The sequence below is a fragment of the Marmota flaviventris genome, chromosome 10 (assembly GCF_047511675.1).
Source record: "Marmota flaviventris isolate mMarFla1 chromosome 10, mMarFla1.hap1, whole genome shotgun sequence".
Lineage (NCBI taxonomy): Eukaryota > Metazoa > Chordata > Mammalia > Rodentia > Sciuridae > Marmota > Marmota flaviventris.
In genome coordinates this window covers 17,781,427-17,808,901 of record NC_092507.1, presented here as the reverse complement: position 1 = coordinate 17,808,901, position 27,475 = coordinate 17,781,427, and the positions used below count along the sequence as shown (strand labels likewise).

The 27,475-nt window shown below is 57.1% G+C and overlaps 2 protein-coding genes across 3 annotated transcripts in view; one reads left to right on the top strand and one right to left on the bottom strand.

The window, feature by feature from the left end:
• Stpg1 (sperm tail PG-rich repeat containing 1) overlaps nt 1-2,191 on the top strand; it is a 40,311-nt gene extending 38,120 nt beyond the window's left edge. The window contains exons 9-10 of one of the 2 annotated variants that reach the window (XM_071618701.1): nt 1,306-1,386; nt 1,773-2,191. In XM_071618701.1, coding sequence (XP_071474802.1) covers nt 1,306-1,386; nt 1,773-1,830 — 139 coding nt within the window. In that variant the 3' untranslated portion in view covers nt 1,831-2,191. The remainder of the gene's footprint in view (nt 1-1,305; nt 1,387-1,772) is intronic. The other variant, XM_027937677.2, reaches the window with a different exon arrangement.
• Nucleotides 2,192-6,450: 4,259 nt separating this feature from the next.
• The window catches only part of Grhl3 (grainyhead like transcription factor 3), a 32,644-nt gene continuing 11,619 nt past the window's right edge, over nt 6,451-27,475 (bottom strand). Inside the window, exons 2-16 of the mRNA XM_027937673.3 lie at nt 26,799-26,985; nt 24,188-24,249; nt 22,082-22,427; nt 21,760-21,833; nt 21,210-21,363; nt 20,971-21,082; nt 19,805-19,899; nt 17,907-18,065; nt 17,293-17,368; nt 17,046-17,179; nt 15,374-15,408; nt 13,890-13,978; nt 13,067-13,152; nt 9,930-9,994; nt 6,451-6,565 (exon numbers count right to left, since the gene is read on the bottom strand). Coding sequence (XP_027793474.1) covers nt 6,451-6,565; nt 9,930-9,994; nt 13,067-13,152; nt 13,890-13,978; nt 15,374-15,408; nt 17,046-17,179; nt 17,293-17,368; nt 17,907-18,065; nt 19,805-19,899; nt 20,971-21,082; nt 21,210-21,363; nt 21,760-21,833; nt 22,082-22,427; nt 24,188-24,249; nt 26,799-26,985 — 1,789 coding nt within the window. The remainder of the gene's footprint in view (nt 6,566-9,929; nt 9,995-13,066; nt 13,153-13,889; nt 13,979-15,373; nt 15,409-17,045; nt 17,180-17,292; nt 17,369-17,906; nt 18,066-19,804; nt 19,900-20,970; nt 21,083-21,209; nt 21,364-21,759; nt 21,834-22,081; nt 22,428-24,187; nt 24,250-26,798; nt 26,986-27,475) is intronic.

Below are 27,475 nucleotides of genomic sequence, written 5' to 3'. Positions count from 1 at the left end.
ACTGCTCTGCAGCCAGCCCCACCCCCTCCTACAGAGGCACCGACAGTGACCCTCCCTCACATCTGGGATCCAACAGTGACCCCCCCTCACATGTGGGATCCCTTGGGAGCTGATGTCCTGAGGGCCTCGTTCTGATGGTGATCTCTGTGCTTCCTCACCTAGCTGTAGCTCCCCTTAGATCCCTTAGCTGTCACCACTCTCTGACAACGGCCAGAACTGGTGGCAACACGGACCAACAGGTGTGGCTGGGTGGCAGGTGACGTGGGAGAAAGGCAAAGTTAGGCGAGTGTTGAAGAGTCTCCCACCCTGGGAGACTGAGGTGACAGTCCTGTGTCTCCCAGAGGCACCACAGTCTGGTAGGGGAGACACACCCTCCCCGCCACACACAGGTGAGGGAAATGGGAGGGGGCAGGGGAAGATCATTGTCCTAGCTTGGGCCTTTTGCATACTTGGTGAGGGTCAGACCAACAAGACAGCAGAGGGGTGACCCCAGGGGCTTCTAGTCAGCCCAGGAGAACGTGGCGTGGTCCACGGAGTGTGCTACTTCCATAAGAGGGTGAGCTCCAGGGACCTTGGGATGGCCTGTTTGACCTGGCCCTGTCCTCTAGAGCTTCGTCTGACGGTGGGCACCTGACCCTCAGGTTGGGCTGTTCCTGCTGCTGGGATGACCTGCACCAAGTGGACTTCCCTGAGGGGTCTCTGGTGAGCACGTGCAGGCGTCTGCCTCGGGTGTGCGCAGGTGTCCTGGCTGCCGTGGGTGCCCCTCGGCAGCTTCCTCAGAGGACACCGAGGGGGCCTGTTAACGAAGCCGGCTTCAGAACAGAGCACTGCAGGCTCTGGTTCCCAAGCCCTACTTGTCCTAGTTGCTGTCCTCCCAGAGGACCGTGTCTGCAAATCTCACCAAGCTAACACCTTGGGTCTTTAAGAATTTTCCTTTACTCAATATGTTTTTCAAATTTCTAGAAAACAGTCTTGCAAATTTTGTTCTGTTAAAGAGTTAAACAGAGGGTTGGGCCGTGGCTCATGGCAGAGCACTGGCCCAGCCTGCACAAGGCCCAGGTTCGACCCCAGCACCGCAAGACAGAAACCAAACAAAAATGTAAACAGGAGAAACAGTTCCCCAAGCCAAGTTCAAGTCCAGCCCTGGCCAGTTAAGAGCCAGGTGACAGGAGGCCATTCCCTTCCTCCCTCTCTGTCTCCTCCACCGTGAGACACAGGGGTCCCTGGGCCTTTCCAGCCTGAGGCAGGAGGCCAGAGGACCCAGGGGCCAGCCTCTCCCTCTCATGCGTCTCTCTCTCCCCTCAGCCACCTACAAGCCGGAATTCCCGGGAAAGCAGTCGTTCCTCTACAACGAGGACCACAAATGGATCCCAGTGATGTAGTGAGGTAGCGCAGGCTCAGTGAGAGCCCCAGCCCCAGCCCCGCCCCGCCCTCCCCAGGATATTCACCAGGAGGACCTGTGTTGCATGCGACAGCTGACGACCTGCCACCTGCCCCAGTGCTACTGCAAGGGGCTGCCATCACCCTTGCCTGCCCCCCCCCCACCAGCTCCAGCAGTGTCCCCAGCAGGGGGTAGACGGAGCCCCTGGTCTTCCCCAGGCACTCCCCAGGCTGGCTCTGGGCGACTCACCTCCTGAAGCAGGGCCTCCAGGAAGGAGACGGTCCACCTGACAGCAGCCCCCAGCCGTCGTGGAGCAGGGCTTGGGGTGGAGTGTGCCCCAGCCTGGTCCCCTCTGTCCGCCCTTGACTTCTGGACTCCTTCTTGATTTCAGAAGCCAGGAAGACCCAGAGACACCAGGAAGGTGCTGGCTGGGCCCTCGACTCAGCTAAGGCTTCATGTTGCACCTTCAGGAAGAGCCTGGAAGCTGGCCCCGCCCCGGTCCTTTTCTTCGTCACCCCCCTGGAGAGCTGCCCGTGGTTCACAGGCTTGTGTAGCACGTGTGACAGTCCCTTGCTGGAGCCAGAGTCCTGGACGGAGCAGTTCCCAGGGGCAGGGAGGCCACACTGTGCCCTGTGCCACCAGATCTCTCCCCCCTGACCTTGCCCCTGCCTGAGCCTGGGCTCCATCCCCTCCTGACCTCCTGCTTCGGTGACAGAGACAGACTTATTGACCAAGTTGGACGCCATTTTTAACAGATCTCTTCGGGCCTGCATAATTTCTCCTCATCAAGAGGAAGGTGGAGCCCACCACTCAGCCTTGCGTGGAGTTTCTCTTGCACCTCCCCCAGCCCCAGCCCTGCCGACAGGTCCTGGCCTCTCGGGAATGCTGCACCCTGGGCCTTCCTGTTAGAACTGGCTGCTGATGGGCTCTCCCTTTGGGGGTGGGTGAAGGAGAGGGAGGGAAAGGAGGGAATAACACTTTCAATTAAACGGAATTCTTGCTTCTCACTAAAGCCGGCCTTTTGGTGAACTTCAGACTCCAGCAAGGGCCCCGTGGCCTTGGAATGACTGAGAGGCAGCCTAGAGGGTTGTGGGAAGAGCAAGGAGGTTGGGGTTTAAAGTCAGAATCACCTTGTGCTTCCCTCTGCACTTCCCAGGGTCTCAGCTTCTCCAGGGGAAGAGCTGGGGTGGGACTCGGGGGCTCCAAGTTCTGACACTTTCAGAGGCTGAGCAGACCATGCATCGAGTGCAACAGGTCAGGTGGGCACGGGGACTGGTGCGAGATTGCCGCCATCTCACAGGGCACCCAACACCACTCAGCTCCAGCAAAGTGGTGCTAGAGCTGAAGATTTTCTACTAAATTCAGGGAAATCCTTTTTTTTTTTTTTTAGTACAGGGGATTGAGCCCACAAATGCTTCACTACTGAGCTACAACCCCAGACCTTTTAGATTTTTATTTTGAGACAGGTTTCATTAAGTTGCCCAGGCTGGCCTCAAACTTGCAATCCTCCTGCTTCAGCCTCCAGAGTGCTGGAATTATAGGTGCGGGTCATCATGCCCAGCAAGCCCAGGAACTCTTTACTATAGTAAATCTTTTAACATGAGATATGGACAACTATATTCCAATTTGAAATAATTATTTGAGTTAAAGGAAACTCTTTTGGGGGTCATTGATTGTCCACATTTATGCTAGAAGTTCTGTAAGATTCTTCAAAGCTGACACTCAGAGTCATCCTTTGTTTGACCCAGGCTCTTGACACTGGGGCCAGATCCTGAGGCCTTGATTTTAAGCTTCCTCTGACCTTGGGTACTCGACCTTAGCAGGTGACTGGCTGCTATTTGCTGGGCTTGGGGCTGGTGATAACGTATAGGAAAACCACAAAGCCCTCTTCACCCTTCAGAGGACTCTGCCAATTGAACTGTCTCTCCAGTGACCCCGTCCAAGTGGGCCAGGAAAGAGACCTGAGGAGAGAACAGCAGGGCTGGTCGGCCAATCAGAACCCACATTCTATGGGGGACATACTGCGCTGAGGCCCTAAGCTCAGGGTGCTGTCTTGATCCTCCTCCTCTTTTAAGATGTCACGGGCTGTTCACAGCTGCATCCCCTGAGGTTTCCTACCCACAGCTGGACACCAGGCTCACCTCAAGAGGGAGCTGTTGCTGGACGTGGTGGCACACACCTGTCATCCCAGTGACTTGGGAGACTCAGGCAGGAGGATCACAAGTTCAAAGCCAGCTTGGTCAACTTAGCAAGACCCTCAGCAATTTAGCAAGACCCTGTCTCAAAAAATAAAAGGGCTGGGGAATATAGCTCACTGGTAGAGCACCCATGAGTTCGATTTTCATTGCCCACCGCAAAAAAAGAAAAGGAGGGAGCCATCATAGGGTCCATGCTGAGAGCATGTGCAGGCTGCAGCCCTCGGAGTTCTGACTTGGTCCATCGTTGGTGTCTTCACTGAAGTTCTGAGTGTGACTGCAGCGTACCTAGCTAGTGTCAGGACACACTAACAGTTTAGTAAAGTATTTCCCAAATTTCAGTGTGCGCACAAATCACTTGGAGATCTTGTTAAAATGCAGGTTTGGTACGTCTGGGGTGGGGCCTGAGATTCTGCATTCCCAACAAGCTGCTGGGGGAGCCCCCGTGCTGTTGACCTTGGTGATTCCTGCTGCGCAGAAGTGTGGGCAGACCCAGGGGCTGCAGAGGCTCCAAGGCCTGTGGAGTGGCGCCCCTTTAGAGCAGTAGTTCTCCATCCGAGGTTCTTGATCGCATGCTGTGGTCACCTGGGGAACATCACAAAGTACTGACATCTGACCCCACCCAGGGTCACTAGCTCATTTAGTTACTCCAGGGTGGGGTCTGGGCAGTGGGGGAGAGAAGAGGGTGGAGAGAAGAGGGCCGGCAAAAGTGTCAAGGTGATTCCAACAGGTGATCAAGATTGAGAGGCAGCACCTTCCAGTTCCCAAGTGGCTCTGGGAGGGGAGCTGGGTAGGAAGCTCAGAAGAAGGAAAGCTGAGCACCTACTGTGTGCCTGCAGCCTGTGTTACTGCTCAGCACTCAGGTGGTTGCTTTTTTTTTTTTTTTGAGCTGGGGCCATGTTGCCAGGCCTGGCCTCAATTCGCCACCCTCCTGCTTCAGCTGGGACTAGGGGTGGGTGCCACCACATCCAGCGGCCCTCCTGTCATTTAACCTTCACACGTCACTTTTCTCTGACCTCTGGAGTGATGTCACAGCACTAGTGAGGCCTGGGCGGGGCAGAGTAACCCTGGATGTTCTGCAGGGCCCGTTCTGCAGGGCCCCTCCGGCAGGGCCACAGGAGCCATGTTGAAGCCTGATCCGTGACGCTGAGCCTGTCCTTAACATTTTGAGATTTTATTCAAAGTGAATTTTTTTTTGCCTCAATTTTAAAAGACGCTGCATTGTACTTTTACTTAACTACTTTACTGAGCTCTTTGGTACCCCTTAATTCTTATGCCCAAGGCTGGTACCTCACTTGCTTGACCCTGGTCCCAGCCCTGACTCTAGGCAGGGCCTTGGGAATGGAACCATAAACTCTGGTGGAGCTGAAAGGTCCTAACAGGAATCTTGGTTTTCAAACTTTAAAAAGAGTTTTGTTTAGACAAACATTTAAAACAAATCTTAATATGTAAAAAGCAGAGGTGGTGGGATTGAAGGCAGGGAGGTGCTCGGGGATGCATCCCCTCCCCCACATCATGACCCTAGGGCTCTCAGGATGCCAGCGTAGACCACCTCCTGCACCTTCCAAGGAAACAGGCTGGATGCAGCGGTGGGAAGGGAAGAGGAGAGGAAGGAAGGAAGCCTTGACTTGTGGTTTGCTCCCCAGGGCGATACAGGGCTTGGCCTGTAACCCCCACCGTGGCTGATTTCAGTGCACCAACATGTTGTCACTGGCCATGCTGTTGGGAGAGATGTGCATCGTCATTTTATGAGCCAGCAGGAGCTGGCCCCAGAGAAAGCAATGGCCTGGAGGGGACGCAGAGATGGTACAAGAAGCAGGTCACGTGGCTCCCAGACCTGGGCTCTGCCCCCTGGCCCCAGCTGGGAGTTCCTCGCCATGGCCATTCTGGTCCTTCCAGGCCTTTATCTCAGTCAACGATCCTAGGGTTGTCACAGTCATCCTGGTGGGGCCATAGGGGCTGCACGTCTGTGCTCACCTCCATCCTGCAGCCCAGGGCAAGGCACTCCCGGGACAGAGCCACTGCGGAGAGGAGAGGGGCCTCATCCGCCCTGGCCCCTCTTTTTGCTGGAAGACCCTCAAAAAAGGAGTGAATGCAGCGTGTGAGGTAATACATAGGGAGACTTTTATTACTAAATACTATGAGTATACAAAATGCATAATCGAATAACAGCTAAAAAAAATAGTCCAAGAAATGTGAAATACACATTTTTTGAAATGATAAAAATGTATCCATGAAAAATATAAAACGTTGCATATATACATACAATATATTTATATATATAACATAAGTGAAACTTATAATAAGAAATGTGTACAGCAGCGATGGCAAGGTGGTAGTGTTGACAGCGGTCACTTTGTTCCAGAGCTCTGTTATTTACATCTCGCCTTGAGAAGTCAGTGAGGAAGAGGTGTTGCCACTACAGTGTCTTTTAAAAGTCATTTGCACTGAAAATCAAGCATTTTCAAGTTAAGTGACCAAAGGGTGAGAAATCCTTGGTCTGAAGTTGACGGAAGAATCCGGAGCAGGCCATGCCAGGGTTGGGCGGGCCATGCCAGGGTCAAGCTGGCTGTGCAGCCTGTGGGGGGAGGGCTCCACCTCTGAAGGCAGCCGGCAGGGGACGGGGAGGAGGGACCGGCCGGGAGGGTGTTGACCAGGGCGCTGCGTCTGGTGGGCGGGCACTGGCAGGATTCAAGCAAGGATGGAGTTCGGATCGGCAGACCCTCGGAGTCCCTTCTTGGCTTGACGGCTGGGGTCTGTGACTTGGGGGCCACTTCCCTCAAGGAGCACATTCAAGTAACAGCACTGAGGCATGCAGAGAGGCTGGGTGTGGCACGGGCCACTTCCCGGGTCTGGGGTTTGGGGGCGTGGGCCCTACAGCTCCTTCAGGATGATCTGAATCTTGCCGTCCAGCTCCCCCATGTCCAGCAGGAAGGCCACATGGTTGCTGTAGTGCTGGATGATGTTGTCATCCATGTTGACCAAGATCCTGGAAGAGAGGAGGCGGCGTGGTTGGAACATGCCAGGGGCCTGCATCCTGTCCCTCTGAGGGACACAGAGGACAGCCACATTTCAGGCACCTCACAAACTGCCTTGGGGTCCTGCCCACCAGCCTGCAGGGTGGTAATCACAGTCCCCTTTACAGGAGAGGGGCCGAGTCAAACCTGCCACGCCCAACCTGCTGCACATGCACCTGGGCACCTGGGAGTGACACGCAGATCTGGGGGAGAGTGCTCCCCTGGTCACCCAGTAACCACAGGGACACACAGGGAGTTCAAGTCAGGAGGTGTGGCAGTTTGGGTTCAGCAGGAGGCTGTGATTGATGTGCCACTCAGGTATGCCAGCCACACGGGAGGCAGATGCCACCCAGACCCTGGCTTGGTGTTATCCCCTGAAGCTGACACCCCAGGACTAACTCTCCAGGCAAGGATCTGGCCAGCCTGACAAAGACCAGATTGCCACCTCCTGTCCATCTGCCCTTATCATCTCCAGCATTTGCTGAGGATGTGCCTCCCTCCAACACCAGGGCCACATGGAGATGAACTGGATCGTCACCCTGTCCGCCAGGAGTGCAGGATCTCACAGGCTGGGAGGAGGAGCCCCACAGCTGTTACTCCAGTTCACAGGTAAGGAAGCTGAGGTTCAGTGACACAGTGATCTGCCCATGGTCACACGGTTAGGTGACGGCAGAGCTGGGATCCGAATCTAGACCTCGGTTCCCACAGGGGTGGAGCCCCACAGATCCAGGCTGGGAAGTGGCAGATACGAGGAAAACAAACTCTGGGTGCGGGGAGAGCTCGGGGGTGAGCTGACCCTCCGAGGGCAGAGTGGACGGTCTGCTCTCACAAGGGCTACACAAGAGAGGGACCGCAGTGAGGACAGCAGTGAGGGTCACAGCCTGCGTCCAGCTGTCCCTGCCAGCACCAGCCTGCCGGGCTGCTTCTTCCAGGGCGAGGCCTGGCCTGTGCAGCCTGGGTGCTGGCGCCAGTGTTGAGTTTCAGGATCCCCCTCCTTGGGTCCTGCCTGGGGTTTCTGCATTTCACAGAGGGATCTTGTCTGGGGGCTGGAGGCTGGGAACAGGCCAGAGGAGACGAGGGCTGCCCAGGGGGTGGGCGCTGGGTGGCCTTTCCCACAGTGGTGCTGGCAGGTGCCGGGCACCATGTAGGTGCCTCCCGTCCTGCGACCTGAACACTGACTCCCTCCACCCAGTGGGGCCTTCCGTCACCAGGGATCACGCCCTCCCCTCTCAGGACGATGACAAGTGGATCCTGAGTGGCAGGGCTTGTCAGGGACCGCTGTCACTGAGTACGGGCCTCTGGTTACTTCCCAGCTTCCAGCTGCCTTCTGCCCTGGGTCAAGTTCAACCCCTGGCCAGCTGCCAGCAAAAGCAGTGTATCTGTTCATCTTTCAGGCGCTCAGCGGTGCTGTAAGCGATCCTATCTACCTCTGCACTGGGCCTCCCGAGGGTTTGCAAGAGGCAAGCAGCCCGCTTAGGACTTCTCATCCTCAAGGACCCCAAGGGGGACCGCAGATGTGCCCGGCCTCCTCTCCCCAAAGGTGTTTTGGGGAACATTCTCGTTTAGATATTTCAGACCACCCTAGGGCTGAGATCTCAGAGAGCCTGGTGGGTGGGTGTGGGCTGCCTCTGCAGGGCCACGGAGGGATGCCCCAGGCAGCCCAGCCACAGCCCTATTGCACATGACCTGGCAGTCAGAGGGACACGGAGGAAGAGAGATAAAATGGGGAGGGGGCTCCTGCACGGCTTTAGGCAAGTGGGGATCCCCTGCGGTTGATCTTGTAACTACCTTCCTGGGACCTCAGTTTCCTCATCTGTGGAAATAGAGATAATACCACCAAGCTCAAAGGGCCTACACGACACCCGGACATTATTTAGCCCAGTGCCCATCTGTAAGAAGGGGCTCTGCCGACGGAAGTGATTATAATTAGGGTTGACACAGTTGCCTGGGCTTACGGGAAAGCCTCTGAGGACCCAGCCAGTGGAGCCAGGGGTGGGCATCCCCGTGGCCACCGCCTTCCCCTCCTATACAGGCGGCCCCCAGGGTGGGACGTGTGGGGGAGCCCAGCACAGGTGGGGCTGGAGCAGGGGACGTGGGAGTGGCCCTGGGGGACCTGGGGCTGGGCTTGTCTGGGCAAAACTGAGCCACGAAGTAGATTCGGCTCCAGAGAGCGTGTGAGCCTCAGTTTGAAACCGAAACTTGGGGGAAAATAAAAACACACGTGCAAAAGCCCGCAGGTCACTTCTACAACCCAAACCAAACGGGTGCCTTCCCAGGGCCAGGGACGGAGACCTTCCCCCCAACCGCAGCCTTCGTGGGAGGCTGGGCCTGCTTAGAGGAGGCCTCTCTGCATGATCTTGAAAAGGAACACCCACAGACAGCAGCCACAGGGCAGCGCCACCCAGGGCTACTCAGAAGAGCCCCTGAAGTCAGACTGCCCAGGCAGCGGGGTCAGGCCTGAGCTGTGGGCAGAGGGCCCTGCTCCTGAGTCCTCTGGGTTGGAAATAAAGCCGTGACAATTCCTCACTGCCCCTGCTGGGCTGGTGGAGTGACTTGGTCAGGAAGGGTGGCAGAGGCCCAGCTCCCCAGCTCTGACCAGGCGACTGAAGCCTAGGAGTCCAGAACCTTCTGGCAACCAAGGGGTCTGCTGGACAAAGGGCACTGAGATCCCCAGGAGCCTCTGGTGGGTGCACAGGCTCTGCCCAGCCCCCTCCTTGGGGGCCAGAGCTGCTCTCCTTCTACCTAGTCCAGCCTGGAGGTGAGGTGGAGGGGGCCCAGGGAGCATCCCTGGCCGGGCACCCTCCACACAGCTCCCAGTCACAGCTCCCTCTGCAGGATCAGGGCCAGCCGCGCTGTCCTGCCCCGGCTATCTGCAGCAACTGTGCTAGGCCGTCCTCCCTCTGGGCCTCCATTCCCCGGCTGAATGTCCACTGCCCTGAACATTGCTCATCACCTCTGAGCCTCAGTTTCCCTGTCTGTCGCACTCCTAGTGCAGCTGTGAGGGTTAAATAAAATATGCTCAGCCCACAATGACACACAGGAGGTGGCCCAGTGACTGGTGGCCACTGAAATCATTATTACCATAATCAAATATCTTGGTCATTCAGTGGCCTTGGGATTTGAACTTGGGTCTTCTGATGTATAACTCTGTACCTCCCCCTACACCCCAGGAGTCATGTACGAAGACCCTCCTCCTCCCCATCCCCTCCCTCCCACTAGTGACCAGGCCACTGGTCTCCCTCTGAGTGTCCCCCATCCCCCAGCCTCTCCACAGAGGCCAGGTATGAAGTCTCCTCACACTGAGCAGCCAGCGTGGGGGCCGAAGTGGGCACTCACCCCCGCTTGCATTTCTTGTAGACTTTGTAAATGTTCTCTTCAGGGAACCCGTACTTCTCAGAGATCTGGAAGAGAAAGGTAGGGGATTCACGCCTGCTGCCCAACCCAGGTTTACACAAGTCTTCTAAACACCATTGTTTTTCACATGCTGAATGTAAATTTTATGTATGTATGGAAAATATGAAGAAAATTAAAAGCATTCATCGTCCTGATTCCCAGAGATGAACACCGTTCACACCTTGGCCTACGCTTCCCACGTGTACGGACAATTTCGTATTCACATAGGTGGTTTTGTATCACTTTAAACTTATCATCGTAGGATGAGCCTTCCTAATGAGCATCTCCCGTTGCCCTTACCTCCTGCCTAGAGCCAGACACATGGATGGTCCAATGTTCAGGGTGCCACCATTCTCCCGCTGGGTGGCTGTTATGGTTTGGATGTGAGGGTCCCCCAAAAGCTCATGTGTGAGACAATGCAAGAAGGCTTAGCGGTGAGATGATGGGTTACAAGAGCCTCAATCCAATCAGTGAATTGATCCCCTGACGGGATTCACGGAGTGGTGACAAGGCTGGCTGGGTGTGGCTGGAGGAGGTAGTCCCTGGGGTGGGCTTTGGGGGTGTGTATTTTGGGAGATGAGCAGAGTCTATCTGCTTCCTGCCGTCACATTCCCAGCTTCTGTTCTGCTCCACCTAGAGCCCTGAGGAATGGAGCCAGCCTTCTATGAATGAGACCCCTGAAACTGGCTTTTCATCCTCTAATGGCTCTTCACAGATCCTTGGGTCACAGCAGCGGGAAAGCTGACTAAACAGTGGCCCTGTGCAAACTGCTCATGGGGACAGTAGAGAGTGTACCTCGGAGGATGGCTGGAAGAATTGAGTCAATCCAGGTAAGACACTGAGGACGGCTCCCCACACCCAGCAACGCCTGCGTAAGTGGCCACAGCCCCGCTTTAGAAGGAGGGAGGTGGGGTGCGCCTTGCCGTGCTGAGGGGGGAAATCCGAAACTTCCCCACTCTGGGCAGGAACTGTGAGCTCAGCTGGGGGTGTGCCTGTGAGCCCCCAGACAGGCAGCCAGGCACTGCACGGAGGCCTGGAACCAGGTCAGCTGGCCCCGCCACATCCCTAGTGTCGCTGCTTGCTCTCCAGACAGGAAGCTGCGCTCCAAGGCCTGTGGAGCTCCTGCAGCCCATGCCACCACGTCTCCCCAGAGCTCCCAAGGTTTCCTCTTGGCAAACAGATCCAGTCCGGTCCCAGCTCTGCCTCCTGGCGTTCAGAATGTTGAATAGCTCCCTTACTTCCCTGAGCCTCAGTTTCCTCATTTGTAAAGTGAGGAAGTAATGTGCAGTAAAAGGTGTCCACAGAGGGTGTCCGCCCACGACATTCACATAAAGGAGCAGCCGGTGCCCGTCCCATGCACTCAGGGAGGCACCTGTGTTCAGAGGAACTGGCCGCCTTGAGCAGCATGGCTCAGGTCAGGACCAGGGGGAGCTCGGCCCCTCGGGGCATCTTAGGAAGATGGCCTGGGCTCAGCTCTTCACTACTCTTCCTCTTTGGGGGACAGTCCTGGGGATTGAACCCAGGGGCACTCTACCACGGAGCTATAACCCCAGCCCTTTTAAATTTTTTTTATTTTGAGATAGGATCTTTCTAATTGCCCAGGCTGGCCTTGAACTTGGACTCTTCCTGTCTCAGGCTCCTCTATAATTACAGGAGTACACCACCACACTCAGATCCTCAGCTACTCTTTTTTTTTTTTTTTTTGGTACCAGGGATTGAACGCAGGGACAGCCACTGAGCCACATTCCTGGTCCTACTTTGCATTTTATTTAGAGACAGACGCATCCTCACTTTTGCTGAGGCTGGCTTTGAACTTGCAATCCTCCTGCCTCAGCCTCCTGAGCCGCTGGGATTACAGCTGCGCCCGGCTCCCCGTTACTCTGACAGCCACCCTTCCACACCAGAAAAGCCCTTAAACCATTTGTTTTAATGGTGATACAGCCAGAAGCTACCAGGGAGACTCTAAAGAAGAACTCTAAACTTTCTAAACGTAAGTTAAAGAACTTGCACAAAGATAGCATGAGCTGCCTCAAAAGGTAGTGAGCTCCCTATCCTCCGAGGTATCCAGGTCCAGAGTGGATGCCCTCAGAGGAGCTGTTGGAAAGAGAGCTCAAGCTCCAGATGGGAAGCTGGCCCTTTAAAATACCATGCAAACACGGATTAGGAGTCTACACTGGAGTGTCATTAATGGCCTTTTGTGAGCCCAACTTCCTGGGTATGATGGAGCAGGCGGCAATACGTAGAACAGGACAGCGGAATGGAGATGCTTGGACTAGAGGGTAGCCCTGGTGCTCCCGCCAGGCCACCCTGGCAAGTCCCCTGACCTCTGGAGCTGCTTGCTCACGGGACCTGAGAAGGTGCTGCCAGTACGGCTTCCCACTGGTTAGAGGATGCCAGGGGCGGCTGGTGCAGCCTGCCCACACGGTGCCCGGCACCGGGGACTCTCACAGGAGGAGCCAAAGTGACAATTTAATTCATTTTTCCCCTCCAGCCGGAGGCCTCTGGCTTTTCTGGGGGCTTAGCCTCCAGACACGGCTGCCCTGGAGGAGCCTGGGCTCTCGGCTGGGCAGGGAGCTGGCCCTCGGTCTTGCTCAGGGCCAGGCTGTGGCCTGCTCTCTGGCGGTGGGGGCTGGGGAGGTCTCCTTGCCCAGGTCCCACCCTTGGCCACCTCAGCCAGCTCCCCAGCCAACCGCAAGCAGGAGGAATGAGGCCCCCTGGGAGAGGAAAAAAAGAGTGTCTCTGGGCCTGGCCTTTTGGGTTTCATTCCCATTAAAACAGAAACAGGTTTGCAAAACCAACAAAAGCCCTGGCCTGTCAGACAGCAGCCATCAGATTAAGGAGGATTTATGGTGTGTGCAACTCCCAGGGTGGAGCCAGGGTTCTGGCTGGGAGATAACATCACGAACACCCCCACAGCAGGGCCCGCAGGCCCCCCGCCGGGTGGGACGGTAGGCCACCAGAAAGCCCAGGTTCTCAGCCATCCCTTCCCAGAGACTGCCTGCGCGAAGTGGGCCTCCTGGGACAGGGTGGGCTTGGGGCCCACCAGGCTCTGGCTCGGGTGTGGACCCCCAGCGTCTTACCGCATTCCTCAGCCCCTGCAGGTCCGGGGTCTTCAACATGAGGGCGTCGAACACCTCCTCGGTCTCCCTCCGTACGTATAACAACACTGAAAAACAGAGGGTGGCTCTCAGAGCTGTGACAAGGGCAACAGGGCAGCAAGCCTGGGGGCCCTTAGAGGTGGGGGTCTTGGAAATATTACTTTAACATTAAGGTCAATTTCCACTGTGGGGGCTGAGGAAACACAGCCCGGAAACACACAGACTTAGACGGCCCTGATTTTGGACCCATTTGAATGCCTGCTCTGGTGACCTTGAAGAAGTGATTTTAACATCACTGAGCCTTACTTTATTGGTCGGCAAAATGGGGGCCCTTCCCCAACTTCAGAGCTGTGGGAATGACTGACGACGTTTAGAAGCACTAAGTGCATTGCTCAGCTCAGGTCAAGGGTATGGGAATCCATGGGTCTCAGCTGCTGGGAGTTTCTTCCTGGTGGTCAGCCATAGCCCCCAGAGGCCTGGGCCAGCCTCACCTCCCACCACACACAGGTGTCCCAGATTTAGAGTGGCAAAGGTAGAAAAGCAGAAACGGAAGCCACCCAGCCCCCACCCCTTGGAGAAAGTGTGGGAACCCTCCAGCATGAAAAAAGAGCAGGGGCCCTAGACACCCAGGGGGACAGCGGGCAGATGCCCTGCAGCCCTGGCCATCTCTCCAACACCTAGGGACCCCCTGCCCCCACAAGCCTTGGCCCAAGTCCAGCTCCAAGGTGTAGAGACCCCTGCCCTCCTCAGGAGGCCTTGTGGGTGGGGCCTGGTGGGCGCTGGGACACAGAGGGCGGCGGGCTACCTCTCTGAAGGTCATCTTCCTTGGCTTGCTTGGAGGGGAGAGGCTCAAACTCCTCGGCAAAGGGTGAGCAGGTGCGCTTCAGGGGCAGCCTGTGGGGATGGGAGGGTGGTGAGCACCTGCTGGGCTCCAGGGTCCCTAACGTGGGGAAGGCTGCAGGACGGGGGTGCAAAGCAGGTGTGGAGCTGCGCAGCTTGGGTTCCAGTCTAGCTCCCTCACAGGGGCTCTGGGCCCTGGGGTGAGTTCCTTAGCTCAGGGTGACCCCATCTATAACGCGAGGTGACGAGAAAGTACAAATAACAGGGGCTGGGTTGTGGCTCAGCGGTAGAGGGCTCGCCCAACATGTGTGAGGTGCTGGGTCCGACCCTCAGCAACACATAAAAATAACTAAATAAAATAAAGGTATCGTGTCCAACTACAATTAAAAAAACATTAAAAAAAAAAAAAAGTAACAGCCCCACGGGAAGCTGCCCACAGAGACAGCGCACACTGCTCTCCCCCCATGTGCCGTGCAGGCCGCAGTCAGAGGGGACGATGGCCGTCATCAGCCTTGGTCCCTTGGAAAGAATCAGGCTGGGCTGAGGCTGTGGGAGGAGGAGGACTGTGGGTTTCGGAGCAGGACAGACGGGGTTCCCGTCCTGCCTCTGCTACTGGACGTCGAGGGACCACCAGCTCGCCCCTCCCCTCCTGGCCAAGGTTCCGCTGTCTGCACAGGACAGCAATAGCCCTAGTGGGAATGCTTGAGGGCAGGGACTGGGCGAAAGCAGCGTGTGGACAGTGGGTCTGGGTGCGGGGAGGGGCCTGGTGATAACATGTGATCTGCATGAAGCACTTGGCTGTTTCAGAAGGTTCTGTGCCCTCCCTGCCTGCCTCCCCCACGGCTGTCCCCCTCCTTTGACGATCTGTGGGCTAGGACTTAGGGAGGCTCAGGTTTGCATGAAGGCACAAACGCTGTGGCTGACAGGGAAAGACAGTGTGCTGTGGCCTCTGGGGTGTGCTGAGGGAGAGGGCGGGACAGGGCCAGGGCCATGTCCTCCCGCACAAGCCCTCCGTGCTTTCCGAATCTGTACCCCCACCCCCAGCCTTTTCTTTCCCTTTTACAAGCAGGTGTCTTCGCCAGAGATTCGCCAACTTTTCATATAAAACAAACCTATAAAAACCAGGCGGTTTCAGTGAGAAGGGAGAGTGCGTCGAGCTTGGGGGCTGGGACCGAGTTTTACAGTCCCTTCTTCTGGCCCCAGGCCCTGGCCGGGGCAGTGTGAGGGGACAGGGAGCCCTGGCCGGGGCAGTGCAAGGGGACAGAGAGCCCTGGCCGGGGCAGTGCAAGGGGACAGAGAGCCCTGGCCGGGGCAGTGTGAGGGGACAGGGAGCCCTGGCCGGGGCAGTGTGAGGGGACAGGGAGCCCTGGCCGGGGCAGTGCAAGGGGACAGAGAGCCCTGGCCGGGGCAGTGAAAGGGGACAGGGAGCCCTGGCTGCTTCTTCCATACCTGTTGGAGCTGCCGTGTCCTGCTGAGGTGACCGCCTGCAATGAGGAGAAAGAGACATTTCGATCACAAGCAGGAAAATGAGAGGAGCCTCAGCCCTCGAGGCTTTTCAGCAGGAAAACTGTCTGTGGGGAGGGTGGTGTTTCAACGAGTTTCCAGGGCTCTGTTCACATGGGTCCCCTAAGGGGGCTGAATCCCCATCTGAAGGAGTCACCTAGCCCAAGCTGCTGAGTTGGGGACCTACAGACACAGGGTGGTGGGAAAGCAATGGTAGGCCGATCAATGCGCCCACCCCGGACAGCGCGCCCAGGGGCTGGGAGCCCCGGCTGGGAACTGGGCAGCGGAAGCTGGGGCATGGTGGGGGGAAGAGGCACCCTGTGTGTGCCACTGTGGCACTGCTACTCCTATTGTGCTGTCCGGTGGCCATCACCCTTTGAGGTCCTGTGAGACCCAGGCTCCAGAGGGCAGAGCCCCTGGGGTTGCACAGCCAGCACGGGGCAGGCTCGGGCGGCTCAGGGTCTCTGCTTGGTGTTTCCCTGGGCCACCCAGGCTCATGTGTGCAGGGGCAGGTCCCTCCCTCTTCCCCATGGATTAGCTGTCGACATTAATCCCTAGTGGTCATCTCCCTGCGTGGGGCTGGTTGGCCAGAGGAATCGAGAGAGAACAGTCGAGGCAGCCACCTGGGCCATGGAGGCCTCGGTGCTGCTACCAGGGCAGAGCAGGGAGGACAGGGGTGCAGAACAGCTTTCAGTGTGCCAGGGCCACATGGGTGCTGGCAGCTCTTTTCCGCTCCAAGGTCTTCCTCCTTGTCCTAAGTCAACACACCAAACCCACCTTGGCCACCACGGCCGTTTCTGCAGACACTCCCACAGAAACTGGGGCGCCATGCCCTCCACGAAGGGAAGCTGTCGGAGTGCTTGTTGCGAACCAGACCTGGGGACAGGCTGGAGGGCCTTGATTCCACTACTGACTCATTCTATGCCCTGTCTGAGAAAGGGGGTGAACAGTTTCCCTCAAGGACAGCTGGGTCGGGAGCCGGATAACGTGCTCCCTCCAGGTGCTCAGAGGTGGCTCCCCTGGCTTGACAGGTGGAGCAGCTAGTAGTCAAGGGCACGGATCCCGGAATCAGGCTTCTGATTCCAATTCTGGCTCTGCCACTTTCTAGCTGTGTGATTTGGGGAGGTTTCTCAACTTCCCTGTGCCTCCATTTGGGGTCCACAGCTCCTAGGTCAGGGCGTGGACTCGACAGGGTTGCAGTAAAGGCAGGTGAGTAATGTGTGCACGTAACACAGAGCCTGCTGCATACAGAGGGATGCTGCACTGTCACCACGCAGCCAGCTTCAGTGTGGCCGTACTGGGACCTAGGGCTTAGATATCAGAGACCTCCCCGGAGTCCCAGGCATGAACGTTCTGATGAACACCAAAGTCCATTTCCTCACCGACATTCTACTCTCGGATGGAATAGGTCACTGACAGGGACACGTGTCATTTTGTTTTTAATCCCCTAGGACTCAATAAATGAAGACTGATTATTTAATATCAGGACCTAGAAACATCTAGATTGGCCAGTACTGGTGAGTGGCTGGCTGCTGTCTACTGGCCTGGCTAAGGCAGGCCCCAACAAGGGACCAGGCTCCTCTTGGCACCCCCTTCCCAGCCAGGACCCTGCCCTCACCCCTGCAGAGCGCTGCAGGCTGGAGAAGTGGACGTTGGGGATGAACAGCACCGGTGGGGTCTCCAGGTCGGCCTCAGGCCGCAGGTAGGTGGTCTCGTTGCCCCTGAAGCCCGACAGCAGGCAGCCCTTGATGCCTGATGGGAAAGGAAGCCGTGGGCCTGAGGTCCCTCCACGCAGGTCCCCCTCTGGCCTCCTTCTCCTCTTCACCCCGCACAGCCCAGCCAGCCCCTGGTTCATCCCCACTGACCACTGCTGGAGTCCGGGCACTTGACCTTCCTGCGGAACTGCTTCCGCTCATCATCCCGCATCTTCCTCTCAGCTCCCTGGGGTGGGGGAAAGGGGGTCACCAAGGGCCTTGGAGGGGCTGGCCCTGTCACAGCTGCTGCTTCACATTTTGCATCTTAAATAGAGGCCCAGCTTTTGGTCCCCACAGTGACACCAGAAAATGAGAAGGTACCAGCATCTGGCCCAGCCTGGTCCTGCCTGCCCGGGGTCAGCACAGGCAGTGAGAGGGGGAAAGGGCGGGAAGGAGGACACTGAGAGAGCCCCGGCAGAGGGAGGGAGAGAGGGCTTTAAACAGCGTGGGGGAGGGGAGGAGAGAGGACCCAGGAATGGAGAGAGTCGGAGATAAGAAACACGAGAAAGACACAGAGGAACGAAGACATGGAGTGAGGTTTACAGAGGCCGCAGTGAGAGGGGACACTGCTGCAGAGACAGGAGGACGCATGGGAACAGACACCGGCAGGACATCAGGGGACATCAGGGAGGAGACAGGGCAACAGACACACCTAGAGAAGCCAGGGGGCTGCCTGGTGGGGCCTCGTCCCTCCCAGGACCCAGCGAGGGTGGCCCACCACCCACCTTGTCGCAAAAGATCTTGATCTGGCAGACTGCGCGGTGCACCAGGCGCTCAGTGCCCGAGCCACAGTCATAGGTGTCAATTTGCAAGTTCAAGGGGACACCCTTCACCCCCTTCTGCGAGGAGAAGTCTGTGCTCAGGCAGTTGACGCCAATGAAAATCTGGGGACAGAATGGGGAGCCGGGTCAGTGGCCTGCACAGGTCTCCGGCCCTGTCGGTTGGGGCTTCTGTGTGCCAGGGATGGGAAACTGATGCTCAGATAGGCAGCGCAACTTTCCCAAAGCAACACAGACCGCAGGTGGTGAGGTGGGGTCTGCAGACAGATTCAAGGCCCAGGCCCCTCGCCACTGGGCGGGTGCTCCCACTAGCCCGACAAGGACAGCCCACATCAACGGTCCTTTAGAGACTGAAATCTAAGAACCTCATCTTTCTGCAACCGAGAGACAGGACACCACTTTTCTGCTGGCCCAGGGACACAGCGGGTGAGACACAGCCCCCTCACCTAACGGGCAGCTCCAGCCATTGCTGGACCCTCCAGCAAAAGGTTCCCTCTACGCATACCCCACCCACTAACCTGGGCCCCTGTCACCTGCACCTTATAGCCGTGGAGTCTGAGGGACAGAAGCTCCCTACACTCCCCCAGGGAATCAGGAAAAATGAGCCACCAGATCTGTGGTGGGAAGCTGGACCTGCCACTCATGAGCCTTGGGGCTTTGACAGATCCTGTGACCTCCCTGAGCCTCAGTGTCCACGTTAAACCTTTCTTGTGTGGCTAAGGCTATGCCCTGCTGAGGCAGCCTGGGGTGGTCTCAGCGGGGTGAGCCCCGGCTGACTGTGGCTGGTGACTGTCTAACCTTTCCAGGAGCTCAAGGCCACACCCCATCCCAGGCTGGTCCCTGTTCTTTGGGACACTGTCCTTGGAAATGCCCCTGACCTGAGTCGGGGTTTAGGTGGGGTGCTGAAGCAGGCCTCCTTTGTCCCTCTGTGGGGGCCGGGCCCTCAGGCACATGCCGGACATACCTCCCCCTCAGCCAGCTCAGGCCTAATGCGGCCCCCACCCAGCTCCGGCTCGTACCTGAGAAAGACCCAAGCCTGGGGCCCTAGAGGCTGTGAGAAAGTCCCCACCGAAACCCACCGCTCCCTTCCCACGAAACTTTCCCCCCTCCTGAACTGGAGGCCCCAGCTCCTCCTCCAGCCCCTGGCTGTTTGAATAATAATAATCCCTGCCTCGGGCCTCCCTCTGTGCCGTGGAGCTCCTTCACCTCTGTCCCTGCTTAGCTCCCAGCCCACCAGGGCCAGAAACCTTTGAGATGACCCAGCCCTGGTGGGCAAGGCCAGCCTGCTCCAGCAAGAGGTTGACCAGAGCAGTGCCCCTGCCTCCTCGCAGCTCCCCGGGCAGAAGCAACGCAGACAGGCCCACAAGCACACGGAGGCTGGCAGCTGGACTCCACGCCGAGGCTGGCGGGACCTCTGCGGCTGGGGAGACCCTCACCTCTCCTGGGCAGAGGATCATCCTTCCCATCTTCCCAACTGAGGGCAGAGAGCCAACCGGGAGTTGAGCCTCAGCTCCCAGACTTCCAAGCGTGTCCCTGCAAGCTGGCTCGCTGTGTGACCTCGCACAAGCTCAGGCTTCCCATCTGGGTTCCACCCCTCACCTGCCTCGCCTGGCCCTCACTAAGACCTGCCGAGGCCCGGAGAGGCAAAGTTGCCCGGCTGGCAGGAGGCAGGACTGGGCAGACCCCGCCTGCGGCCTGGGGTCCCAGCTCCTGGGCACTCTGGATCCTGCCTCAACGTGGGAGCCGCCTCAGAGCACATGCCCCAGTCCGAGGTGCAGGCAAGCTTCTCCCCCAGGAGGGGAATTCTAGGCAGCCCTGGCCACCCCCACCCTACCCCCACTGACCTTGGCCTCCTCGGTGACATTCCACATGAAGGACAGGGCGTTGTAGGCCACCTCCTCGATGTGCTGCACAGTGTTGAAGTTCTCTTTGCAGTCAGCTGAAACCACAGGAGTCGGGAGGAGCGTCAGGAGGGAAGGGACGTGGGGCACAGGGCAGGGGCGAGCAGGAGCCGGGCCTCAGTCCGGGAGGAAGGAGGAACACTGGGCCCGGGTTACAGACTGGAGGGCAAGTCTAGCCTGGGGAACAGATCTGCCAGAGCCCAGAGGGAACCCCATAGCCCCTGTCGCCTGGTGGAGGTTGTCCTTTCCATGGGGGTTAGTAAGTAGGAGGTCTCCCAGGAGAAGTGACAGGTGATATGGTAGTGATAGCAGTAACAACGGTAGTAACAGTGGTCGTGACCGTAGTAATACTGGCAACAACCATTTCTTGAACACCTAGACTTGGCAGGCCCTCGGGTAATCCTCACAACTCCACTGGGCATATTCAGTTTATACGTGAGGAAAATGGAGCTCAGAGTGGTTTGGCTACTTGGTGAAGGTCACACAGCTAATAAAAGGCAAAGCTCAGATCTGTCTGGCTCTGTGACCCATGCTCCCAATTCCCCTGCCACCCAGCCTCTTGGATAAGTCGCTGAACTGTGCCCCATTTGTATCGAGTTCTGTAGGCTACACAGTACCAGGCAGAGATCAGCACCACAGGCATGCAGGGGAGCTGGCCGAGGCTGGGGGGAGGGCGGGTGGAGACAGACCTGCAGGCAGGAAGGGGAGCTGTGCCTCCCCCTATTTCGGGGCAGGCGGGGGCATGGTGGTACACACAGGGTGGCTGTCACCTGCTGACAGAGTCTGAGGATCTCACCCCAAACAAGAACCACCAGTACTGTGCCTCAGCTGTCTACCACCACTGCCAGCCCTGCATGGTGTGCGCTATGTCACCTAGACACACCGTAGGGGACAAACAGGCCAGCATCTCAGGGCCTATCTCTGGGACCCTGCGGAGTCCCCAGACCCTGTTTATCCCAAAGCACCCTGAAAAGAGGCCACGGCTTCATGTCAGCAGGTGCAGGTTCCCGTGCCCCCACCTGGTCTGCCTGGAGACAGGTCACAGGGGCTGGGGGGGCACAGCAGGAGGAGGCCTGGGGGGAGGCTGGCCCGGGGCGGCGGGCGCTCACCCACGTCGATGACGCGCTGCTTGGCGGTGGGCTGCCGGGAGTGCCAGTGCTTCCAGAACCGCAGCTGCTCCACGGGCACCTTCTCATTGTCGAAGACGACCATCACCACGCTCTGGGGGCATGGCAGCAGTGTCACCGCAGCTCGGGGCGCCTGGTCCCTTCCCAGGATCAACCCGCCTCTCCCCGGGCCCCGGCTGGCCCCATGCCGCCCCCTCCCCGGCTGCTTCAAGCCAACGCACCTTGACTTTGTTGGACGACAGGGCCAGGCCTGTGCCACCTGCTGGGGTCCGCAGGGTGACAGGGTAGAACTGGCCCTTGTTGAGGTAGGCCATGGGCGACTCGCCAGACTTGATGTGGATGGCTTTGGGGGAGCCCAGGGTGTACTCAAAGTCACTGCAAGGGGAGGAGGGGACAGTGAGGCCAGGCCAGCAGGGGTCTCCCTGGCAGCGAGCCGAGGCTCTCATGGACTCTCCCTGTGACCTTCCAAGTCACTTTACTTCCCTGGGCCTCAGTCTCTGCATTTTGGGTTCTATGTAAAGGGCTAGTTGAGCCACGGTCCTGATGAACACCAGAGAAGCTGGAGAGGTGCAAGTGCAGGGAGACCAGAGCCTGCGCTGCCGGGCACCAGGCTCAGGACAGGACGAGGAGATCATTCTCTTTCCTTTTACTGCACTTCCCCCCTTTCCCATTCACTGATTATGTGCTGGGGACCATGTAAAGCTGTCTGCAGCCCCTGCCCCTCGCCAAGCCCCTGTCCCCCTGGTCAAGGATCCAGAGGGGCCACATTACCTCTTGAGGCTAGGATAGTCCTCTGCACACGGGGGTTCCGGGGATGCTTTCAGGATATCTGGGAAGAGCAGCGACTGCAGAGAGACATAATCCCGATATAGTAAGTGACCACGTGCAGGTTTCCGGAGCCTCAGCCCAGGGTCGCGCATACAGCTGTACAGACTGTGCAGTGGGCAACTTGGAAAACAGTACAGGGCAACCCTGCCTCAGCTCTGGGACTTCTTCCTTGGATTCCAAACCTCTGACCTTTCCACTCTCTCATCTCCTTCTGTACATGAGTGCACATATGCGGTGTACCGTAGGGGCCCAGGAGGGCTCTCACCTCCTGAGGGTCATCTTTGAAGGTGCTGTCTGGCTGCCAGCGCTGTGTGGGTGGCACCCCATGAATGCTCTCAAACAAGGAGTTGAGGGAGCCGGTATCGTACATATCACTGGGGGGCAAAAGGTAGCTGTCCTCAGAGCCCACTTCCAGCTTGCTGGGGCCGGCAGGGAGGGGAGCTGCCTTGCCAGGGTTGGGCACAGCTGCCTCCAAGCTCATCAGGCTGTTCTTCTTGAGCAGATCCGGGTACTCTGGGGTTCCAGGCGCGTTCTCTGATAAGAATTTCATGAGGTGCGTGGGGCTTTCGAGGGGAGTGAGGTCCGTCTCATATTCCATGCTGTGGTAGAACCTGGGGGGAGGGCAAAGTGAGTGCTATGTTCTCTGGGGCAGGAGGGGCCCTTGGTTAGACTGGAGGTGACACACTGACACACTGACTTTCTTCCATCCAAATTTTCTTTTGGTGCTGGGGATCAATCCTGGGGGCACGGAGCTATGTCCCCAGCCTTTTTTATTTTTTTTTATTTTGAGAGTCTTGCTCAGTTGCTGAGGCTGGCCTTGAACTTGTGATCCTACCTCAGCCTCCTGAGCCGCTGGCACTACAGGTGTGTGCCACTGCGCCTACGCACCCGGGGACTGTTTCGGCCTTGCAAGAAGCAGGCCGCTGCGGCAGACCGATCTCACCAGGGATGAGAAGAAGGTGCCCAGAGTGGAACCATACACTTGTTCAGGGTCGAGGGGGAGAACATGTCTTATCCACTTACAGGACTTGTTAATTTAAAAAATGCAAGTTTATCATTTATTTCTTAGCCAGAGTCAAATATCCTGTGTCAAAAATGTCCCCACTTCAAAACAACAGTATGAAGTCATCCGGTGAGCTGTGTATGGGAGGGGGCTGTGGATCTGTGGGTGTGGTAAATAGATGTTTAGAGAAAGGTCTGGAAGGATGTACCCTGAATTGTTAAGGTGGACAGAGGTGCGGATCACAGGACATTTTTACTGTTTACTTATAGTCAGTTTTTTTTTTATTCCAGTTGTAGAGGACATAATATCTTTATTTTACTTATTTATTTTTATGTGGTGCTGATGGAACCCAAGGCCTCACACGTGCCAGGCAAGCGCCCCCCACTGAGCCATGACCCAGCCCTGGAATCAGTGTTGAGAAAGGCCCCCAAAGCAAACCCAGGCTGGGCTGCGGCTGCGCAGGGAGGCCGAGCAGGCCCCGCCCACACGCTGCTGCGTGCCAGGAGGTGCCCGCTGCGGGGGGTTTTCTGGAAGGCACGAAGGCCCGCGACGCTTCCCGGCACAGGCCTTGCTCGATCATTTTTGAGAAGTCACCCAATTGGTCGGAAAGGAGAAAGTGGAGAGAGAGGGGCAAGGTCCCCCCAGCAACCCTCTGGCCATGGCTGCTGTCTACAAGGAAGGGAACACTGGTGGCCCGAGGCACGAATGCCAGGCAGAAGCCCAAAGAACCAGAGGGAAGAAGTAAGGAACACAACTGTCCCCTCACTAAGGACAGAGCAGCTCCCCTCCCCCAAAAAGGCTGTGGGGCGGAGGGTTTGGAGCAGGGACAGAAGGGCTGCCTCCAGGGCTTCCCCGCTGGGGCTTTGAAGTTTGTTTTCAGTAAACACCAGCTCAGTGGCCTGCAGGCAGGGGTGTGTGTGTGTGTGTGTGTGTGTGTGTGTGTATGAGCGAGCACGTCCAGGAAAGCCCAGGGCAGCCCCCTGCCTCTTCCGCCTTCACCAGCCCCTTCAAAAATATTTTGGAAGATCTTATACATCACACTGCCATAAAGACGGCTTCAAGGGTTAGGGTTCGGCTTAGTGGGAACAGAAGGCCTGCTTGGCTCGCTCAGGGCCCTGGTTCAACCTCTAGCACTGCAAAAAGAAAAACAAAAAAATGAGAAGAGGAAGAAGACAGGCAGGTTTAATGCTGTGGGTTGGAGTATATTAATTTTTTTCTTCTGATTGTCAAAGAAATTAAAGCACTTTCATGAGCCCCTAAAGGCACTGTGGGCGCTGTCCCCTGTGTCCCTGTGTCTAACAGGCAAGTCTGTCCATGTTAGAGGGGTCTGAGGTGGGGGAGGGCTGGGGAGGGCAGAGATGGCCTCACCTCTTTCCTTGGTCATTTCGGCCCGCGGTGCTGGAAGACAGTATCCGCTTCTCCTTGGGGCCCTGGGGGCAGAAAGGCAGGATTTATGAATGATTCTTGGCTAAGATCTAGCTGTTAAGAGCCTCAACCTGCTTCTGTGGCTTTGGCCTGGAACTCTGGGAGAAGACTCATGGGTCTTTCAGGTTGGCCGTAACTCTAGCCACCATTTAGTCTGGTCCCCAAGTCAGGGAGCAGAGAGAAGCAGCTCAGGCTTACAAGTTAAAGAGCTTTGAACTTGGAGTCAGGCAGACCTGGCTTCCTCCCTTTACTGCTTAAAGTTCTGTGTAAGTTTATATAAAAGACTGCACCTCTCTGAGATGGTTGCTTCATATGTCAAGTGTAGGATTATAAAACCAACTTCAAGGAATTATGAAGATTTATTCATAAAATAATACTGGCTTTTAAAGTAGAGAACTCCTTGTGCACTAGACCTTGTACCAAATGCTTCTATTCTCTGATTTAACCCTCACCCCACCGGGAGATATCGACTGTCATCACCACTGCGTGGATGAGGTGAGGGCAAGAGAGACTCCATTATCTTGGTGCTGAGGAGCACGGACTCTGAATCCAGAGTTCCTGGTTCAATTCCTACACGCATACTAGCTGTGTGGCCTGGGCAAGGCACTTAACCTCTGCACCCCACATCCTCATCTATAAAACACAGGTGACAAAAATAACTTCAGGGATGGCCGCGAGTGCTCAGAACGGCACCTAGTGCAGACAAGACACAGCCTGACCGCACAAATGTGGCCTTCCATGATTATAGTATTATCACACCTCAGAACATTCTAACTCATTGTCCCCAAGGCTGATAAAGCCAAGACTCCAAGCCAGGCTAGTGACTCCAAAGCCTGGGCTCTTAATCACGCCCCATGGGACAGTATGCAAGAAGGTCCTGGCTTGCAGTAAGAAGCAGGAAGCGGTCCCCTTTACCACTGTGTTGCCCAAGCTACACGGCCAGCTTGGGGCATGACGAGGTTTTGAACTCCAAGCTGGTACTGGCCATATGGCAAGACCATGTCCTCACTATCCACAGGACTGCTCCAGACCCAGGTGGATCTCGCCAAGACACTGTATACTACACAAAAACCATGTAGACGTCACCTTCAAAGCCTGGCCCCACCGTTCTGGCCCTAGGAATGGCCTCTTGCCCCAGAGAGATGGTGCTGGATTTTATTTGTCTTAGGGTCCAAACTTAACCTATAAATTCCAGGTTGGGGTTTGAATCAGACTAAGAATTCTGGCTCCTGCCACGGCCCCCACACTGAGGTAGCCATTTCCGTTCCTCTCCTGCTAGCCCGGGCTGGACACGGTAGTCTTCTGGGAAAGCAGCAGAGTGAGGTGACCAGATCACTCCAGGATGAGAATCCAAGTCAGAAAAGAGGGTGGCCTTCTACCTGGACCCACATGCCCCTGCCCTCCTGTGGCCTCTGAATTCATGAAGAGAATGTGTCTTCCTTCTTGTGGTGAAGTGGACAGTAAGTTTCAGGGCTAATGTGCAAGGCGGCTCTACATCTTCCAAGTTCAGTTTCGAATCAGTTATCTCAACAACTGGCTATTCTTGTCCCTGATCCCCAAATCTAGGCAAGTGTCTTGGTGCAGCCCCCCAGCCCAGGGACAGCAGATAAGTGTGCTGTCCTGGGTCAGTTCTGGCAGGGCTGCTGGAGTACTGAGCAGCCAGAGCTGCCGCAGCCTGTGTTCCCTCAGTGAGGATGCAGCCTGGGTCCCAGTGGCAATGCCTGGCACAGGTAGCGGGGGTGTCACCTGTGTTCCATGTTTGTGATTGCTAACTGGATGGAGCCCTGTTTATCAGAGATGGGAGGGACGAATTCCTATTCTCAGGAACCAACAGTCTCAAAGTCAAGGTCAGGGCCCTGGAAATAATTAGAGAACAATAGAAGACAGTGTGGCAGTGAGGCAGGAAGGAGAGCAAGATGCTCGGGAGAGGGAGCAGATGTGGCAGAGTGGCATCCAGGAGAAGGCTGGCCTTGGTGAGGCTCAGAAGGAAGGAAGGAAGGGGGTGGGGGCGGGCTAAGTTAGACAGGAGGAGTGTTCCAGGTACCGGGGCTGCAACAGGAGGGTGGGGTGATGGGAGGCTGGGGCGATCCCAGGGACAGGACAGAGGGTGGCCGGGCTACAGTGAGCCTGGCGAGGCGTTCATCTGTCAACCCACACCTGGCGTGCCCTGGGTGGCTGTGTGGGGTGCTGGGGACTCAGTGATGACACGACGTTTTCCTTCCCTCCAGGAGCTCAGTCTCATGGAGGAAATGGAGGAGTGAATGAGCAGGCGGCAAGTTTCTAAGGCTAGGCGGGGAGGATGCCGGTGGGTATGAGGGCCCCAGAGGAGGTACAGAATGGGGACCCAAGAAAGCACCCCTCACCCCATGAAAGAAGGAGGTGACATTTAAGCTAAGATCCAAGCAGCGAATGGAGTTTAGCCAGGAGGAAGGGGCAGGGGCCAGGAGGCGGAAACAGCGCGTACCAAGGCCCTGGGGTGAGGGGCTGGGCCGGCTGCTGGTGGCTGCCACAGCCTGAAAGCAGACCCCCATTCAGTGGGAAGGGGGCGACGTACCATGTAGTAGTCGTAGAGGAAGCTCAGGGCTGCCACGCTGTCGTCGTCACCGTTGACTCTCATCATGGCCTTCGTGGCGGCTGTCAAGGGGTTTTCCAGGTACGTCCTCCAGGCCTCATCCTCGCTGGTGTAGGGGAGCTTCTGAAAGTTGACTGGGTCGTTCTTCAGCAGCCGCACAGACCTGAAGCTGGAGGCGCACGAGGAGGGTCAAACTTAGGAAGGTCCCTGCGTGCGCAGCCTCGAGCCAACGCCCAGGAACTCAGAGAGCCACCAGCCTCGGAAACTTGGAACTGCTGTGCCACATTGGGCAGCTCGGGGCAGCGGGATGGACATGAGCTCTGGGGCTGGATGGGCACCAATGCTGCCCCGTAGAGGCTGTGGACGGGGGCCTCCGTTCCCTTCTCTGCAGTGAGGGCCACAGAGCCAACCTTGCGAGACTAGGGGGGATTCAACGGGACACGCGTCAGGAGAAGTTCAGAGGCGATCGATGCAACCAGATGGGAAGTGACAATGACATGCTGCAAAGATGAAAATGGCTGGACAGCCCAGCATGCGTTCTTCTGAGGCTGCTGCCCTCAAGGCCGTGAAAGACACAGAGGCTGCGGATCACTGTGTCAGGGGACCACGGCCAATGACAGAAGCCCTTAGGCAGCAGTGGTCTTGGGAAGTGGCACTGT